At 40.4% G+C, this 17,849-nt stretch overlaps 1 protein-coding gene and 1 long non-coding RNA gene across 4 annotated transcripts in view; one reads left to right on the top strand and one right to left on the bottom strand.

Moving 5' to 3' along the window:
• LOC127532183 (uncharacterized) overlaps window positions 1-17,849 on the top strand; it is an 809,822-nt gene that overhangs the window by 315,649 nt on the left and 476,324 nt on the right. The window lies entirely within an intron of this gene.
• scn1lab (sodium channel, voltage-gated, type I like, alpha b) overlaps window positions 1,174-17,849 on the bottom strand; it is a 64,057-nt gene continuing 47,381 nt past the window's right edge. For all 3 annotated transcript variants that reach the window (XM_051943284.1, XM_051943285.1, XM_051943286.1), the window contains exons 19-28: window positions 17,131-17,285; window positions 16,763-16,936; window positions 15,501-15,623; window positions 12,693-12,968; window positions 10,776-10,829; window positions 10,503-10,640; window positions 6,659-6,763; window positions 6,302-6,572; window positions 3,264-6,216; window positions 1,174-3,229 (exon numbers count right to left, since the gene is read on the bottom strand). In XM_051943284.1, coding sequence (XP_051799244.1) covers window positions 5,024-6,216; window positions 6,302-6,572; window positions 6,659-6,763; window positions 10,503-10,640; window positions 10,776-10,829; window positions 12,693-12,968; window positions 15,501-15,623; window positions 16,763-16,936; window positions 17,131-17,285 — 2,489 coding nt within the window. In that variant the 3' untranslated portion in view covers window positions 1,174-3,229; window positions 3,264-5,023. The remainder of the gene's footprint in view (window positions 3,230-3,263; window positions 6,217-6,301; window positions 6,573-6,658; window positions 6,764-10,502; window positions 10,641-10,775; window positions 10,830-12,692; window positions 12,969-15,500; window positions 15,624-16,762; window positions 16,937-17,130; window positions 17,286-17,849) is intronic.

The raw sequence follows: 17,849 nt of genomic DNA, 5'->3' as shown, positions 1-17,849 counted from the left end.
AATATCTTTTTTACAAGCTACTTTCTATCATTTTTTTCTGCTCAGTAGGATTGAAAGTAGCCAATTGAAGAAATTAAGGAAGTAAAAAAAAATAAGGAAACTGACAAATAGTCTTATTAGTTCATTTTTGCTAAAGGAAATGTATATTCAAGAGTGATAAATGGTGAATATAGATAGAAGGTAATGCTAGCAACAGATAAAAGACTGTATGGCTGTAGGAAATGGATCAATAAATTGAAATTAACAACTACAATGGTGGATAAATATAGAAATAAATGTGAACATTTGACGGGATAACCAGCTGACTTAACATGGATTGTGGTTGTACTGAAGTTGCATTTCCGTTTGGGGAACAGATGCCAGGTCGGTGAGTTTGGTGGAGGTGGCAGCACTTCAAAGCCACATTTGGCTGCTGCTGTCACCTGTGATGTGTGACGGACGCTTTGTCCTGGAGCAAAAACACGACAGCTGCAAAGAAACGACGACAAACATTTGAGTTTTTACGGAGCGGGATATAAGGCTTTATAGTAATGGTAATTGTCACATATAGTTCCATATAAAGATGACAAATACCATCACTATAAAAAAATACCTGAGTGAAGACTTAAAAAAATAACAAACAAGCGAAATAACCCTGAAAGCTCACGGAGTCTGTGTATGTTTTAAATCCAATCAGGAAGATGGAGCTCTGGAAGAAATCAAGTGTATTTTCTAAACTTGAGAAAAAAATGCCCTCATGAGATTTAAACCTTTTACAGAGGGTTTACTGGAGTTTTAGTTTATGACACTTAAAAAATATCTTTATATGTGCATTTAATAGTATATTACTTCATACTGTTTGTGGGTACATCTATATTAAATGGACACATTCTATAGTACCGTGATTTCTGATCAATAACTAATAAACAAATGCTACGTTTCTGACATTGCCATATGGGGGAATGAGCAGCCTTGGAGGAGGACCGCGCTCTGACAGTGCTTTTTTTTGTTCTCTTTTTGATGCCCAAACATCAACCAGTTTCATCCTCTGTTAGTCTCCTGACTCAGGTTTTCCACAGGAGTCCCAGCTGTCTGTAATAAATACATCATCATTCAGCTCTTTGAATATTCTGAGCCTCAATCCTCTTTCCATCCTGGTTCTCATTTCCAAATGAATTCATCTTGCATGCAAAATAATGCTTCCCAAAATAGATTTTATTTTGGAAATCTAGATTTTGCGTTTTGTAGCCACATCTTTGGTTATAACAAAAAAAATGTCACTTGTCACATTTTGCAAATTGATACATAGTTAGATGTGTACACGTACTTGAATCACATGAATGATCCTGTTCAACCGGTAAAGCAATCACACGACCGAAGAGCTGATGTCACGCACAGAAAAATGTTTGGAACCACTGAGCAAAGAAAAGACGTGACAGAAAATGGAGAAAATAAAGGAGCATGTACAAAAAATATGTTCTTTATTCTTTTGGCTTTAAAATTATATTACCATATGAGCGGACAGTAGTCACTTCTTGCATGCGGTTCACTAAAACACTACAAGCGCAATGAGAGATGGCTACTGATTGCTTCATGGTTTGTATCTACAGATATGGGGACCATACATGTGTTTCATCATGTGTTACAGTGAAGACAGGAAAAAAAACTGTTCTAGAAAAAATGTAAATCAACTCCAAAGACTGGAAAAATGCACTCATATCTACAGTAAAAATGCTGTTTCGAATCAGTAGAACAGAAGCAACCCGCTGAGCCCAGTTGCACACAAAAACGCACTCGCTCACATAAAGAGTTCTCACGGTCTTGTCTTTCTCACATATATGTACTCACACACATACAAACACCAACACACACCCGCTCACACACTTACATGTATGACCGCCACACGTGGTTTTACATAGCAGTGGGGATAAAAAGTGCTCTTACGTCAAATGTAAGTGTGATGCATACTGTGGGCCCAAATAGCTATATTATTTACAAACCAAACCACTACATGGAAACCACTCGCTTCTTAATTTAAACAACATGGACGGCATACAAACACCTGTGATATTATAACCTTTAAATGTGATATATTGTCGCGTTCTAGCTTGAGAGCAGTTCGAAGGACGGACATTTTCTTTTCAATATATTAAGACATTTTCTTTACAGGAGCTCTGGGAGATGAGGGACGGAGGAGAAAGGGGAGGACAGCGGACGCCTGGTGGAGACACTGCAAGACAACAGCAGGGGAACGAGCAGGTCCGAGCGTCACCATAAAAGAAGGGTTTTGGGAAATGCACTGATTTCTTTGCTGGCAAGAGTGAGATGAGAAGTCTGATACCACTCATGTGTCCCTGTGTTAGCTAAATGCTAGGCTAAAGCTAACAACTGATTAGCTCAGGTTGGTAGAAGCAGTGGAGAAATGTTCTGAAGGTAGTGTCTACAGATACGGACCCGTACCCGTAGCCTGTGGCCTACGGATACGGCACTTTACCTTACCATAAATATTAATGAGCCGGACATAAATATTAATGAGCTGGCTGACGAACGCGCTTCGTGATTGGCTGGTAATCCGACGGACATAGATATCAATGAGCCGGCTAAGCTGATGAAGGCGCTTCCGTGATTTGAGGTGAAATCTGCGGAATGAATGGTGGAACTAACAGCCAGCAAACTATAAGTATTTTTTTTACCTTCAAAAGTAGCGACAGACTATTACATATTAACAACCTAAACAAAACCCTGATGTATTTTCTGCGTCTGTCAACACAGACCCTGTCACAGTCACTTTAATGTTAGCAGACTCTGTTGAATGGCTAAGTTACATCACCACAAACAAATCTCACAATATCACAGTAAATCGAGTTTGTGTTTTTTTTTTAAATTCATGCCAAATTAAAGAGCTGCTCCTCACCATTCACGAGTGTTTGTTTCATATTCGACATCCTTAATTTTATCTTGTAAATTAGCGTCCGAAATTAAATGGGAACATTTGCAATGGAGTTCGTCAGCCGCTTCCACCACTGAACGCGGTAAACTAATTAATAGGAACTGGACTTCAAACAATTTAGACGCGGCATCTAAAAGTGTAAAAACTACAATGTCTACGTAAAGTGTGAGAGGAGACGGTGTATTTTTAGTTAAATTACACAATGTTCGCCGTCAAAGTCATTCATATAAACTGCCTGTAATGTGCAGCAAATAGTAGTTAATCGGCGCCAGCTCTTCAGTGACCTTAACGGGTCCGTACCTCTAGTACAGATGCTACGGGTACGGGTCCGTACCTCTAGCATCAACCTGTTCTGGCAGCTTACAGTCGTTCTAACCTTCTCCCTTGATCACTACCAAAGAGAAATACTTTTCTACAAGTCGGGAAGAACATCCCGATGAAGACTTCATTAAAATGTTTTAAGTAGTGGACAAACGTTACCATTCCATAGCACATAATGTGTGCAGTGCTAATGCTGATATTTAGTCATGAAGCAAAATTTACATTGACAGAACATTATACAGGGGGTCCTCGGTTTACAACGCTCTCGACTCTCGTTATGTCGGAATTTGTTAAATGGAACTAGTTCGCGAGTGGAGTGGACAAATACGTCGTCACGTGACGCAAGAAGACGGCTTTGTTTACATTTGCTGCCACATTGGATTATGCTACATTCATTAACTTCATTATGGCTCCCGAGCGCAAGTCAGACATACAGTTTACATTTTCGCCAGTATTTTCCTACCGAGTTGTGTTTCAGTGTGAGCTAATGACTGCTTTCGTTCCTGTAGTTGTACGAGTAAAATGATTGATATTGCACGTAATGGCTTTGTTTACATTTTCACCGAGTTCCGACTTAAGGCGAAAATCGACCTACATCACACCGTAGGAACAGGACTCTCACTTAAGTCGAGGAACCCTTGTATTACTAACAAAGCTCGGGGAAGCAAGAATTTAAAATGCTAATTTATTAATCAAGTCACTACCAGGGTAAGTAAAGTACTGCTGGAGCAGCTACATCGTTAGCTTAGCATAAAGACTAGCACTGGGGAAGCAGCTGGCTTGTCTCTGTCTAAAGCTCAACAATATCTCGCATCTTAGTTTGGTTTTGCTAGTAGTCTTCACGCTAAGTTAAGCTGACTAACCTCCTAGCACAAGCTTTATATTTAACAGACATCATAGTTGTGTTTATGTTGCCAATGAAATCTTAGCAACAAAGCGATCAAGCATATTTCCCAAAACATCAGTTTCTTGAAATGCGTCTCATTCCTTCAGCTTGCATACATTCAGCTTCTTTGATTTAGAGATTTTCTACTGAAACTGTGACGTGGCAGTCCAGGTAGAAGCACAATACACGTTTCAACAATCACTGATGGCACACCAGTGAACACAACATATTTGTTCATTGCACTTCATTAGCATGTTTGTTGTTTCAGCGTTGTATACTTGTTGACCCAAGAGCATTCCGGCACTGACCCTGCATTGTTTCAGACGGTTTTTGTAGTTTCCAGCATTGACTGAGTCTGCCCTTGGTGATTTTACAACAGTGAAAGCAGTGGACACATTCTCACGATAATGACACAAAAAAGTAGAAAACATTCTTTCTCATTACAAAAGAAATCTTGTAGCCCTCCCCCAGCCCAAAAAAAATGTAACAAAAGAATGCAGAGTATTTGTTAGGTGATACAGCGATTGTTAAATTCAAGACACTGGATTTATAGTAGTAGCAGCAGCACTAGCTACAGACAACTTAACAGTACACTCAAGTGTGTCAGATAGTAACAACAACCAATAGGAAAATCACAAGCGTTTTGCAGAGAGGCTGTTCCATCTTTCACCCGACGTCTGGCAGTGTCTGCTGGATAATCTGTTTCAATACTCCCCTTTGAGAAGACCCCATGTTTGACATAACCGCACTTTAGACCTACCGAGCACAGCATTCCTCATCTCCGAGCAATCAGCACACAAGCATACATCTATTTACCCCCTCTAAAAGCTGTAAACAAATTTCCCTCATGTCTCTGATGCATTTTTTTTTTGTTCCTTTTAAGGAGTCTATTTCTTTCGGTCTTTCAAGTCTTTCCCTTTGTTTTCTTTTTCCCTATTTTCTTTTTCATATTTGTCCTTGTCTGATTTCGTCACACTGTTGTAGGAAGGTGGAGATGCGGTGGACGGGGTCATGTCCGTTTTGTCCGAGGTGGAGTTCTCGTTGAACTTACTGATGATCATGACGTCCTTGTCGGGGTCGCGGATGCCTTCCTTCAGCTGCTCCTTGTAGAGGGCGGAGGCCTTCTTCATGGCCAGGCAGATCATGTAGCGGCGGAAGGCTCTCTGGATGATTATGGCCGACATTTCCTCCTGTTTGCGGCGCAGGGTGGTGGTGATGGGCTCATAAGACACTTTAGAGGGATTGGAGGCCATGAAGCGCTCCTCCATCTGTCCACGTAACACGTCCATCTCGCCACCTTCGCCCAACACTCGCTTGGTGAAGGCAAACAGGATGTCGAGGCAGTGGATGCGCTCGCCGCTGACCATTGGCAGGTCCATGGAGATGAGCTGGATCATGTTAGGCTTGGGCATCCGCAGTGGCGGATCGAGGGCATCTGCAAAGTCAGAGAGCTTGCTGTACTCCATAAACTGAGTAGCGTCCGGGTCAAAGCGCTCCCACACTTCATAGAACATTTCAAAGTCGTCCTCGCTCAGAGGCTCGGCGCTCTCCTCTGTGGCCACGCCGAAGTTCTCCAGGATGACGGCGATGTACATGTTGACCACGATGAGGAAGCAGATGATGATGTAGCTGACGAAGAAAAAGATGCCTACTGATGGATTGCCGCAGTTGCCTTTGTAATAGTTGCCGGGGTGCTCTATCTGGCTGTCACAGTCAGGCTCCCTCTTGTTCAGTATGGGTGCCAGCAGGCCGTCCCACCCGGCCGACGTCGTAATCTGAAACAAACAGATCATACTGTTCCCAAAGGTCTCGAAATTGAACATGTCGTCGATTCCTGCCTCTCGCTTTACGTAGGCGAAGTTGGACATGCCGAAGATGGCGTAGATGAACATAACCAAGAAGAGGAGGAGGCCAATGTTGAACAGGGCAGGAAGTGACATCATCAAGGCAAAGAGAAGCGTCCGTATGCCCTTTGCACCTTTGATAAGGCGGAGGATGCGGCCAATCCTGGCCAGTCGGATCACTCGAAACAGTGTCGGGGACACAAAGTACTTCTCGATAACTTCTGATAAAAACATACCTATAAAAGCACAAAACATTAGATTAACTCATGAAGTTCCTAAAAATCTACTGCAAAGACAAGAAACCTTAAGACGTCTTCTTACCTACAATGGAGAGAATCACCACCACAAAGTCAAATATGTTCCAGCCAATAGTGAAGTAGTAATGGCGCAGAGAGATCATCTTGAGCATGCACTCTCCAGTGAAGAGCACGATGAAGACCAGGTTGATCCAGTAGAGGATGTTGTCCATGTCTGGCGGCTGGTCGTCCGTCTCCACCATCATGGTCACCATGTTAAGGCAGATGAGGATCATGATCACGATGTCAAAGGCCTGCTTTGTGATGCAGTCGAACACACAGCCTTGAAATGCGTTCTGAAAGCAGGAGGGGGAAAGAATTAGTTATTTTACGCCTTCACTTGTAGCTCATAGTAACAACTGACAGAACAGAGCAGTCTTACTGTTGGACGAGGTATAGGTTTCTGTGGTTTCTTGGAACCCAGCTTCTTCATGGCATTGTAGTACTTCTTCTGTTCTTCTGTCATGAAGATGTCCTGACCTCCAAAGTGAAGGGATCAAATCAGAATTTGGTTACAATCACGTTGTATAATCTCTTTTACATTACAGAAAACAAGGTGAACAAATATAGAGCTCAGTTTGGACTAATGCCTTTTAATTACTAGTGTCACACTTTTTGTTGATAACCGTATGATGTAAGTCAGAGAAGTGTTGGCAGAGCAGATTTTAATGATGCTTTAAGGAGAATTTTGTTTAGTCTAGCCTGCTCCCATGATAATGAGGCTCTTTGAGGCTCATCTCACACAGACAGTTTAACTGTAGCTCGGGATATCAAGTCCAGTTTCGTCTGCTGTAAACTTCTACAAGTTCGAGTTTCCAAGCCACTCTTCTGTTGCTAAATGACGCAATGCAAATGATTTAAAGAAGCTCATATACAGGAGGTCCTTGGTTTACAGTGTCCTCGACTTACGGCGTTATGTTGTTACGGCGGAACTGGTTCAGTGGAACTAGTTGCAGAGCGGAGCGGAGAAATACATTGTCAAGACGGCTTTGTTTACATTTGTCGATGCATTGGATTATGCTACATTTGCTGACTTCATTATGGCTGCCAAGTTTACATTTTCGCCAGTATTTTCCTACCGAATTGTGTTTCAGTGTGAGCTAATGACTGTTTGTCGTTACTGTAGTTGTACAAATATGTAAACTGATCAATATGGTGATGTAGATAAAGACTTTGTTTAGATTTTCACCGGAGTTCTGACTTACGATGAAAATCTTAAGTCACACCATAGAAACAGAACTCTGCCGTAAGTTGAGGACCCCATGTATTGTGAATGTGTGACAATAGTATGCTGTCTTTTTCCTGAAGAGATTGCTTTTGTTTGATTGGTGACATTTACAGAAAACGGCTCCATCAACCTACACTGACATGAATGATAAGACACTAACTTAAATGACTCCTCTTTTGGCATTTGTGGCTCATTATATTAAGATTTGTCGTGTGTCCGTGTGCTTTCTTTTGGGTCTATCTATATACAATCAATAAGCCATTCTCCTGACATAAAGCCTTCACCAGACCATGCATGACAGCAGTAAGACCTCTTTGTTCAGGACACATCACGTGATCACGAGTCAACAGATAATAATTACACCTGCACACCTGGAATGTCCTCCTCCCTTTCTGTTTGTACTAAACTGTAATGAAATGATGTGGGTTTGTCCTTTTGTGTGTCTTTTTGCCTCCTTTTATGTATTCTTCGATGGGTGGGGGAGGCAGTGGAGGGGCAGGAATTGTTTTCTTTTCTGTTTGAATGTCCCAAAAAAAGAAACAGCATGCAAAATATCCAATCCCTATGCTCCCAGTGTTCAACGAGACAAACTCTCCTCTTAGTATCATACACAAGGCTCACATGACGCTCTCAATGCTGCTCACTGAGTGTGTGATGTGTCTGGAGGGAGGACTGGTGTCAACACCAAACAACCATCTGTGTGATGCTGTTGGCTGTGGGGCTGCTGACACTGAGTCTCAGTCAGTCAGTCAGTCGAGTCAGAGCTGGCAGCGTGAAGCAAACTCAGCGCTAGGCGAACACCCTCCCCCATCCCTCTCCCCGTCCTCCCTCTCTTGGGCGTTGCCAATCCTGCATGTTAGGGCTTGGTTGAACGGAGGGCACATTACCAGAATACATCGCCGTGACGCTGCAGCCAGGGTGTTTCTCGGTGACTCATGCAGTGATCTCTGGCAGCAGCAGCTCCTCACTGCGCTGCAGATAATCATTATTCTTACGCGTTTGTTTTTAATCTGTGCTTCAGCTGCTTGGTGCCGACCAGGTTTTACGTGGTTTGGCACAGGGGGACTTGGACTGGAACCTGGTGGTGTTCCGATTCAAGACTAGAGCAGAACCAAAGCTGTGTGTGTCAACATTAATAACGACGAGCAGTGTGGATCAACAACGACTTTTTCTTTCATGTTTTACTTCAGGATTTAATCTTTTCTTGTTATGCTTCAGAGCATACTAATTTTATGATGCATTCTAGATGCTAACCTGTCTGGTATACTCGTTATGCAGGTAGTACAAATGATATAATTTCTGACCTTCCCTGAAAATTTCATCCAAATCCGTCTGTGACAGACAGACAGACAGACAGACAGACAGACAGACAGACAGACAGACAGACACTGATTGCCACATAACTCAGCTGTTCCTTGCTGTAGTAATGATTACACTAACAGGGAGTTCCACTACATTCAACATTAAACATCAGTAAAATTCCATCTTTAGAATGCCACTTAGACTTCAAAATAACCTCTACTCCTGATGAACCCAGGGCTGGTGAACTTGAACCAGTCTTCCTGTCTTCTGTTTATGGCCAGCTATCTGACACAGCCTGGAAATACTTCCAAAATAAAAGTCAGGCAGTCAGGATCTCGTCTGGTAAGACGAGACTTCAGGAGGAGGGCAGAGAATCAAGGCACCGCATTACCAACAACCATTAAACTGAATCAAATCAGGATGGAAGCTTCTGAGGCAGCTTGGTTGACAGAATAAACTTAATTTTAGCTCAAATGTGTTTTACAGTCAGTCAATTTCCCAAAGTGATTTAGACAGAAGAGACTTAATCAAAGATGTGTAATTAGTGGCACACAGAGGAAGGCCATCTGCATATCATGCTACTGTCTACAATGAGGGAGCAGCTAAGAACAACTGTCATGTCCCTAGCAGAGGAGTCAAAGACCTGGACTTTACATCAGTTGTGGGAATACACAATAACCAGCAGCACTTTTATCCAAGAAATAAATGCATCTAAGGATATTACATTAACGGTGTGTTGTGTTTTATAGAAGTGAAAGATCTGAGCGTCATTTGGATGAAACTAGTTGACAGAGATGAACAATCTCTCAAAACATTTCTTCTATGAGCGCACTTGTGGAGTCCCTCAAAGGTCAATTCTAGATCCTCGTTATTCTCATTTACTGGACCACTTCTTTTAAAAGCGGCGTATATATTTATATATTCATATGCATGCTGATGACACACAGCTCGATGTCCCGCTTAAATCTTAAATCTAGTTCTTTTGTATTTAGCATGCATAGTGGCTATTATTGGTATACCACAGTTTTCAGACACAAAATTAAGTAGTGAAACCTGCTGGGAATTTAATAGTAGTATGAATTTGGGAGACGGCTAAAAACACATTATGACTAGTGAAGTCTCTGGTCTGCTTAGTTAAAGAATCTGGCTGGTTGACCATTTTTCATGCAATGTGACACAACGCACACCTTAGCTGCAATGAGTGAAAACAGCATTCTATAAATAATATTCTAACCAAATCAGCTGGAAGAGGAGACAAGGAAACTAATACAAAAAGGCAATAACTCACAATTCGATTCCACTTATTTGCACATACACGACTGTTCAACAGTTTGGGGTCATCCAGACAATTCCATGTGTTCCATGAAAACTCCCACTTTTATCCATGTGCTAACATAATTGCAAAAGGGTTTTCTAATCATCAATGAGCCTTTCAACACCATTAGCTAACACAATGCAGCATTAGAACACAGGAGAACATGTACCCCCATTAAAAATCAGCCGTGTCCAGCTAGAATAGTCATTTATGATACTATCAAAGTATAGACTGGATTTCTGATTAATTTAATGTCATCTTCATTGAAAAAAATAGATTTTCTTTCACAAATAAGGACATTTCTAAGTCATCCCAACCTTGTGAACGGTAGTGTATGACAGGCAGATTATCTAATAGAAATTGTTCATGAATGCAACTTATCTTTTTCTTCTGCTGGTTGAAGTTGTCGATGATGACGCCAATGAACAGGTTGAGGGTGAAGAAGGAGCCAAAGATGATGAAGATGACAAAGTAGAGGTACATGTACAGGTTTACTTCATATTCAGGCTGGTCCTCCACCTGGAACAAACGAGACAGAAAAAAATCATTAATTCCACTGGCTTTCATATCAATCCTTTGATAAAGAAATGAAATGAAAAAAGCTGAGTGCATGAATGTTTTACACAAATCGATCGGTTAAGCATCAAGACTTACATTTCGAGAGTCCACCGCTGCATACATGATGTCCATCCAACCCTTAAATGTTGCCTGCCAGCAGATGAGAGAGGAGCCAATGTTTATTACGTATGCATGTTATAGAATATTATAGTAGTGACTTTAGTAGGTTTACTTCCTAGGTGATTCCGAAAAGGTACTGTGAAGGTTCCTGATAAAGAAGGCCTTGAAAGCATTTTTTTTGATAATATACTTGTGGTGCAAACTGATTTTTGATTTTAACGTCTTTATTTTTCGTTGCCTGTTGACTATTCTCATTTATAAGAGGGTTGATCAAGAAGTACAGAGACTCAGCCTATGAAAACCACAAACCGTACATAATTTAAATCTGGAAGACATCCCCGTCAAAGCAGTCTTCGTGCGCGGTAATCAGCGCCCCCAGCACTTTGCAATGCCAGTAACGCTCCGTGGAAGTACCCATTATGTAAGCTTGTCAAGCACCATCTGCAGAAAGCCCCGAAATCTTCTAAACTGTGTCAAGATGGCAACCCATCAAGTTGAATTTCATCTTAGGGGAGAGGAAGAGTATTGGGGAGCAATGACTGCGTTGCTGTGGCTACAAAATCCCCGTGTAATTATCGTCCACCCACATCATGCCACAGTTTAGTTCCTTTAGCTCCAACCTTTCTTCCTCAAACACTTAAGCATATGATGAGAGAATTCAGCCTCGACAGTCTGACCCCTGGGGGCTAAATACATGGTGCACAACTAATGTTCTTTCTCCGTTTTTATCAATGGCGAGCTGTTATACCGAGAAAACCAGGGTGTCCCATCAAGTTTTTTTTGGTCGTTTATTTTTTAGAATCTGTCGATATCCAAGGTCATTTTCCTAGATAAGACACACTTCAAGTAGTATAGATTAGCATACATTAGCTGCAGTACCTGGTTGTACCATCAGGTGGTGCCACTTATGGTTTAGTAACGAAGTGGCGAGAAGAAACAGGAAGTTCCGTGTTGGTTAGCAGAGACCATCGCGAGGGTTTAGCAAGTAAAGGGGCAACATGACAAATCTTCTGTAATGCTTAATGACCTCCAAGGAGCACACGAGTTCATTTAAGCTGGCACCAACTGGGATAGCATTTCTAAATGAAGCTTCAAACCAAAAGTGTGGTCCTTGCTAGTGGAACCAAGCTTGTATTTTGGATTTTCCCCTGTCTTTGCGTTAACACTTGTGTCATCCTGTGGGTTTTAAAGTTTGAAAATGTGGAAAAAAATATATATGTTCACAGTGAAAACGCCCACATTTTCAACATTTTTGGGGAAATTTTTGAACGTTTATGGTGGGGGAAAAAAAGAAATGTTAAAAAAAATGTTTCTTTAAGAACATTCAGGGGGAAAAAAATCAACCAAAATCCAGCAAATTTGACTGGATTCTGGTTGATTTTTATGTGAATATTCTTAAAGAAAATATTAAGACTTTTATTTATATGGAATCACTTTAGATATTTTTAGGATTTTTGGAAGATTTTTACTCATTTTTTTGATAATATTTACAATTTTTATTTTTTTATTTTTTTAATATTTATTTCTTGCCAAATTTGGGGATTTTGTTTTTAAATAAAATGTTGAGGGAACCTTTTAAGGAATTATTGGAATTTTCTTCCTGAAGGTTTTGCAAATTTTCGGAAAAATTTTGCTGAATTGGACTTTTTCAGACAAGGAAACAATATTTTGGGTGGGTGGGTGGGTGGATGGATGGATGGATGGATGGATGGACTTCAGCCTGTGTTTAATTTGCCTACTTGGTTTTTTGTAACTTTGAACTTACTCCTTGAAATAAAACTCTTATTTTTGCTCCTTAAAGTCTTGAGTCATGCTTCCGAGTCCTCCTCTCAACGTTGATAATATGTTTTTTTCTTCATGATGCCACCTGTGTCACGGATACAAACCACTCACCACTTGCAGCAGAGCCAGATATCCGGCCCCAACGTTGTCAAAGTTGATCTTGACGTTCTTCCAGCGGGCGCTCTCGTTCTTCAAGTTCAAGCAGTCGGTTTTGTTGTTGACGACGCTGCTGGGGAAGACATCCTCCGAGGTGGTGTTGACGCAGTAGTAGTACTTCCCTGCAAACAGGTTGACCCCCATGATGCTGAAGATGAGCCAGAAGATGAGGCAGACCAGCAGCACGTTCATAATGGAAGGAATGGCTCCCAGCAGTGCATTCACCACAACCTGGAGAGGTGAAAGCACAGGGACAGTCTCAGCACTCTCCTGTCGCTCAAGGTCAAGACTTCTGCATTTGCCAAATTAGAAAGGCTGTTTGATTTTGGGTAAGTGGCCATTACAATCACTTAATCACTTAACTGCACTTACATGGGACACCTGATCTGATTGAGCCATAAATCTGAGGCCTTCAGAGCAAAAACCAAAGCTGAATTCAATAATAACAGTGATCCTATGATACTCAGAGCTGTATTTACCGTCTAATGTCTGCACACAAAGCTCCTAACACCATACATATCTACAAAGAGAAATTTAACAACATGACAGTTGGAAAGAAGAAGGCGGATAGGTGAAAAAGGCTAACATCTGATAGGTAAAAAAGCAAAACAGAAAAAAACCTTAGAGAGGCAGGATGGAGTCACAACATTTTGTTTGACTGTAAATGAAAAAGACACACAACAAAGAAAAAAATTACAGGTCAAAGGCACCACACAAGCAACGTCAGAAAACAACAGCTGAATATAGTTATCCATTGACACAATGTGAAGAAAGTCATGCAGATAGAAGAACTACAGTGTTGAACTGCGAGGACGAGATCATTCTACTCATGTAATAAGCATGCAGGCTCCCCAACCAGTTAGAAATATTTAGCAACATTCTGTCTGGAAAAATATGCCAAACTGACTGAATATACACCCCCTGTCAAAAGTTTTAGGACAGGTTCTCATTTATTTTAATGAGAAAGTGTCCTAAAACTTTTGACAGGGGGTGTATGCTGTGGCATTTTCTCTTTAGCACCAATAAGCAGAGGATAAGCAAACGCTGGGAAATTGTCTTCATGGCTTCAGAAAGCAATAAAAATTTGAGAAAAACGCACATTTTATGAAAACCGTCACAGGCTCACTGAAAACAAATGAGTTCATTTGCATAAACAGGTAAATCCGTTTTCAGAACTCATTTTTTTATTGTTTACTTGAGATAATAATAATAACACTAAGAATTTATTTTTTCTCTATTTTGTCATGTATTTTTCTACTGAGTCAAATCCACTCAACTTCAGTTTGATTGATATTATCTCAAGTAAACAATAAAAAAAAAAAAGTTTTCTGAAAATTGATCAAAACGGAGTGATCTGTTTTTGCAAATGAATTCTTCATATGTTAAAGGCTACACAATTACAGATTAATATAATAAAAAAAATCTTTGAAATACTACATTTTTACATATTTGTTTTATTCTGAAGAGTCAGATGAAAAGACTGACACTACTTTCACACTCCTATCTCAATGTGAAGCTAAAGCTAAGTTTCCTTTTTTTTTGTTTGGCCTAAATGAAAACAACAGGCCTGACTCAGTTCTAATTTTTAAAATAGAACAACACTTCTAAATCTCACTAAAGGACACGTTATATCTTGTTTGTCCAGAGCAGGACGAGCTGTTTCCCAGTTCATCTAAGTCGTAGACTAAACTAACCACCCACACTGTACTTAGTGCAGAGATGAGCGTGGTATCTACACTGTCATTCAAAAGTTCAGGGTCACCAAGATAATTCCATGTTTTCCATGAAAACTCCCACTTTTATCCATGTGCTAACATAACTGCACAAGGGTTTTCTAATCATCAATGAGCCTTTCAGCACCATTAGCTAACACAATGTAGCATTAGAACACAGGAGTGATGGTTGCTGGAAATGTTCCTCTGTACCCCTATGGAGATATTCCATTAAACATTTACACCTAGAATAGTCATTTAGCACGTGAACAATTAGGGATGTCTGATAATATCAACCCACCAATATTGTCGACCTGATATTGGCATAAAAATGTAATATCGGTCAAAATTGTTATCATTCTCTTTTGGCTATCATGAAAATCAATAAAATAATGCCTGGATTTCACTGGCATTTACCGAAGGGAGGAAGCCATAGAGGGAGGAGAGGAGGGAGGGAGAGTCTGAACTGCTGTTGGAGATAATTAAAAAATAAAATGGCAAAAACATGGCTTTTTTTCCATAACTTAAGTTGAAGTCGTTTTCTTTTTTTGCACAGAAAATGTTTACATTTGACAGCCTTGTTGCATTTGAGAATGCATCCAGTGGTTCATCACAATAAAATGAGGCATGATGTGTTATTTTCACACCAGGAGATAAGTGATGTTACCTAAAATTAGTTATATAGCCCACAGATATTGGTATCGGTTGATATCGGGATTGGAAATTGAGAGTTGGACAATATCGGCATATCGGTTATCGGCAAAAAAAAAAGTCAGTATCGGACATCCCTGTTAACAATGTCTAGGCTGGATTTAATTTAATGTTATCTTCAGTGAAAAATCTGCCTTTCTTTCAAGAATAAGGACATTTCTAAGTGACCCCAAGCTTCTGAATCTGCATCTTGTAAGAAGTTTGAACATTTTTACTTTAAAGAAACCTGAACTGTTAAAGATTTTCAGCGATATAAAGTGAAAATGAATCGTTTCTGCTGCCCACAAATAATCATAACCCAAAAGTGTTTTTGTGTCGCAGTAACTCGTCACGCCCTTACCCTCATGCCCTCAAACCGAGACAGGGCCCTCAGGGGCCGGAGAGCTCGCAGTGTCCTCAGAGACTTGATGGCGGTGAGCTCAGAGTAGCCCAGAGCGTTGGCTACGAGGCTGACCAAGGACACCTGGGAGAAGGTAATGTCACAGACAAGCAGGGTGAAGGGTGAGGAATAAAAGAGGATGGGACGGTTAATTAGACATTAACGATCCGTCTGCACAGAATTAAAGAGATAAAGAGATGTTTAAGATTAATAAAAGAATCAGCTGTCCATTCAAAAAACAGACATTTGACAAGAATAAAATTCAAACCAACTGAAGTAATAACTGGACTTTTTTTTGCTGGGAGTGATGAGAAGACTGATTGTACTCTCTTCCCAAATATGAAGACAGAGTGAACAGGCTTTACATTTAGCTTTGCATCAAGAAAGAGGGATCGGGGCTGAACAGGTTGAGCTGACGACCAACGAACCATTTGATTGTTGAAAGTTTATTTTGAACATTTCAACACAAAAAGAAAACAACAACTAAAGACGATGAAAAAGTTGCTCAAAAAGGAGCGGGAAGAAGTCAAAGCTGATCTAATCCCACCTCTTCTCCTCACACAATGATTGTTCTTCAAAATACGACCATTTATAAACAACAATAATAGTGAACATGATTTCGAATGAATAGACACCAATATGTTCATTGATATTTATATAAAAGGACAAACGCAACAGAAAGAAAAGAGCCAACTAATTCATCCCTGAATTCTGTGAAAACATCATCTTTGTATTTAGTTTTAAACTGCTGCATGTTTGGACGTTGTTTTATCTCCTCATCCAGACTGTTCCTGAGTTTTACCCCACAGAATGAAACACAGAATCTTTCTCTGTTCCATTTTGTTTATTTTGAAGTTGCATTTTCCTCTGAACCGATGCCCCCCTTCTCCATCCCTAAACAATCTTTGTGGCAAAATGTTTTTTGCTTTGGACATGATTTGGAATTTCACTAAATCTGTAAATTCTAATCATTTTGACCGTGAACTGTAGCAGCCGACGGAGCAGTCACGGTTTGAATCCGACCCACGGACATGTCTTTCCCCACGTTTCCTGTCTCTCTCTGCTGTTGTCTGTAATAAAGGCTAAAAAGGAAGAAGAATCCGCTAATTTTTCTCTTTCCTGAGCTCAAAAAACACGCGAGCGCTCGTTTCTGAGATGCAATCTCCTCGTCAGACACCAGATTGGAAGCTTTATTTGAATAATTATCCACTCGGCATACGTACGTCTACGATGAGGAAGTCGAGCCAGCACCAGGCGTTGGTGAAGTACTTGACGAAGCCGTATGCCACCCACTTCAGCAGCATTTCCAGAATGAAGATGTAAGTGAAAACCTTGTCTGCGTACTCCAGCATTGTTTTGACGGTGCGCCGCTGCTCGATATAAATGTCCTCAAACGCCTGTGGAATGAAAGAATTAACAAAGTCTGCTGGTGGAAACAATGAGGTGTAATTTGTACGATAACACCGAAAGCAGCATAAAGATTCTTCAGATTAACAGAAAACAGATCGTCTAAAGGGAACCCAAGTCAGAGCACCTGGAGAACAGAAGATGTGTCAAAAACTTCGTATCAGGAAGTCGAACAGCCACTCACCAGAGCTCCACTGCTGAGCAAGATCATGAATATGATGAAGGACTCAAACCAGTTGTGCTCCACGATGATGAAGCAGGTCTTCCTGAGAGTCCACCAGCTCTTATACTTGCCTCCTTCCTCATTGATCTGGCAGCACTGGAACCTGCTAACACAGCCTGTAGGGAGAGTATGGAGAAAGAAGAGGATAGACGAATGAATGGAAATGGTTTTAACACATGATTAATACACTGGAAAAATGCTCCTCTCAAAACAAGAAAAGAAAAATTTATTTCAAAGAACTTTTACCTTGAAATAAGTAAAAAAAACAAACAAAAAAAAAAAACTGCCAACAGAACAAGTGAAGACTGGCTTGGTAAGATTTCTTGAAATAAGATATTTTATTTAGAATCTTGAGATCGTAAAATTAGCAGGGAAAACTTATTTTAAGCTCTATTTTACCAGGATAGTCAAGCCTAGGTGCCTTAAAATAGTTTTAAAAAAGTAAAATAGCAGTTTTTCACTCAAAAATAGATTTTTACTTTCATGTAACCTCTTCATTTGAGACGTATTAAACTTATTTTGAGTTTTCTTGTAGAATACAACTGAAAGGAAGATCATTTCAAGACTGTTTGACTTAAGATATTTAAGATGCATTGTTTTAACCCTCCTGTTGTCTTCATTTATAGGCTCCAAAATATATTGTTTCCTTGTCTGGAAAAAAAAATAAAATCAGCAAAAAA

Source organism: Acanthochromis polyacanthus, chromosome 22 (assembly GCF_021347895.1).
Source record: "Acanthochromis polyacanthus isolate Apoly-LR-REF ecotype Palm Island chromosome 22, KAUST_Apoly_ChrSc, whole genome shotgun sequence".
Taxonomy (NCBI): Eukaryota; Metazoa; Chordata; class Actinopteri; family Pomacentridae; genus Acanthochromis; species Acanthochromis polyacanthus.
Note: the sequence above shows the minus strand (reverse complement) of the source record. Positions and strands in the feature narration are given on the sequence as shown.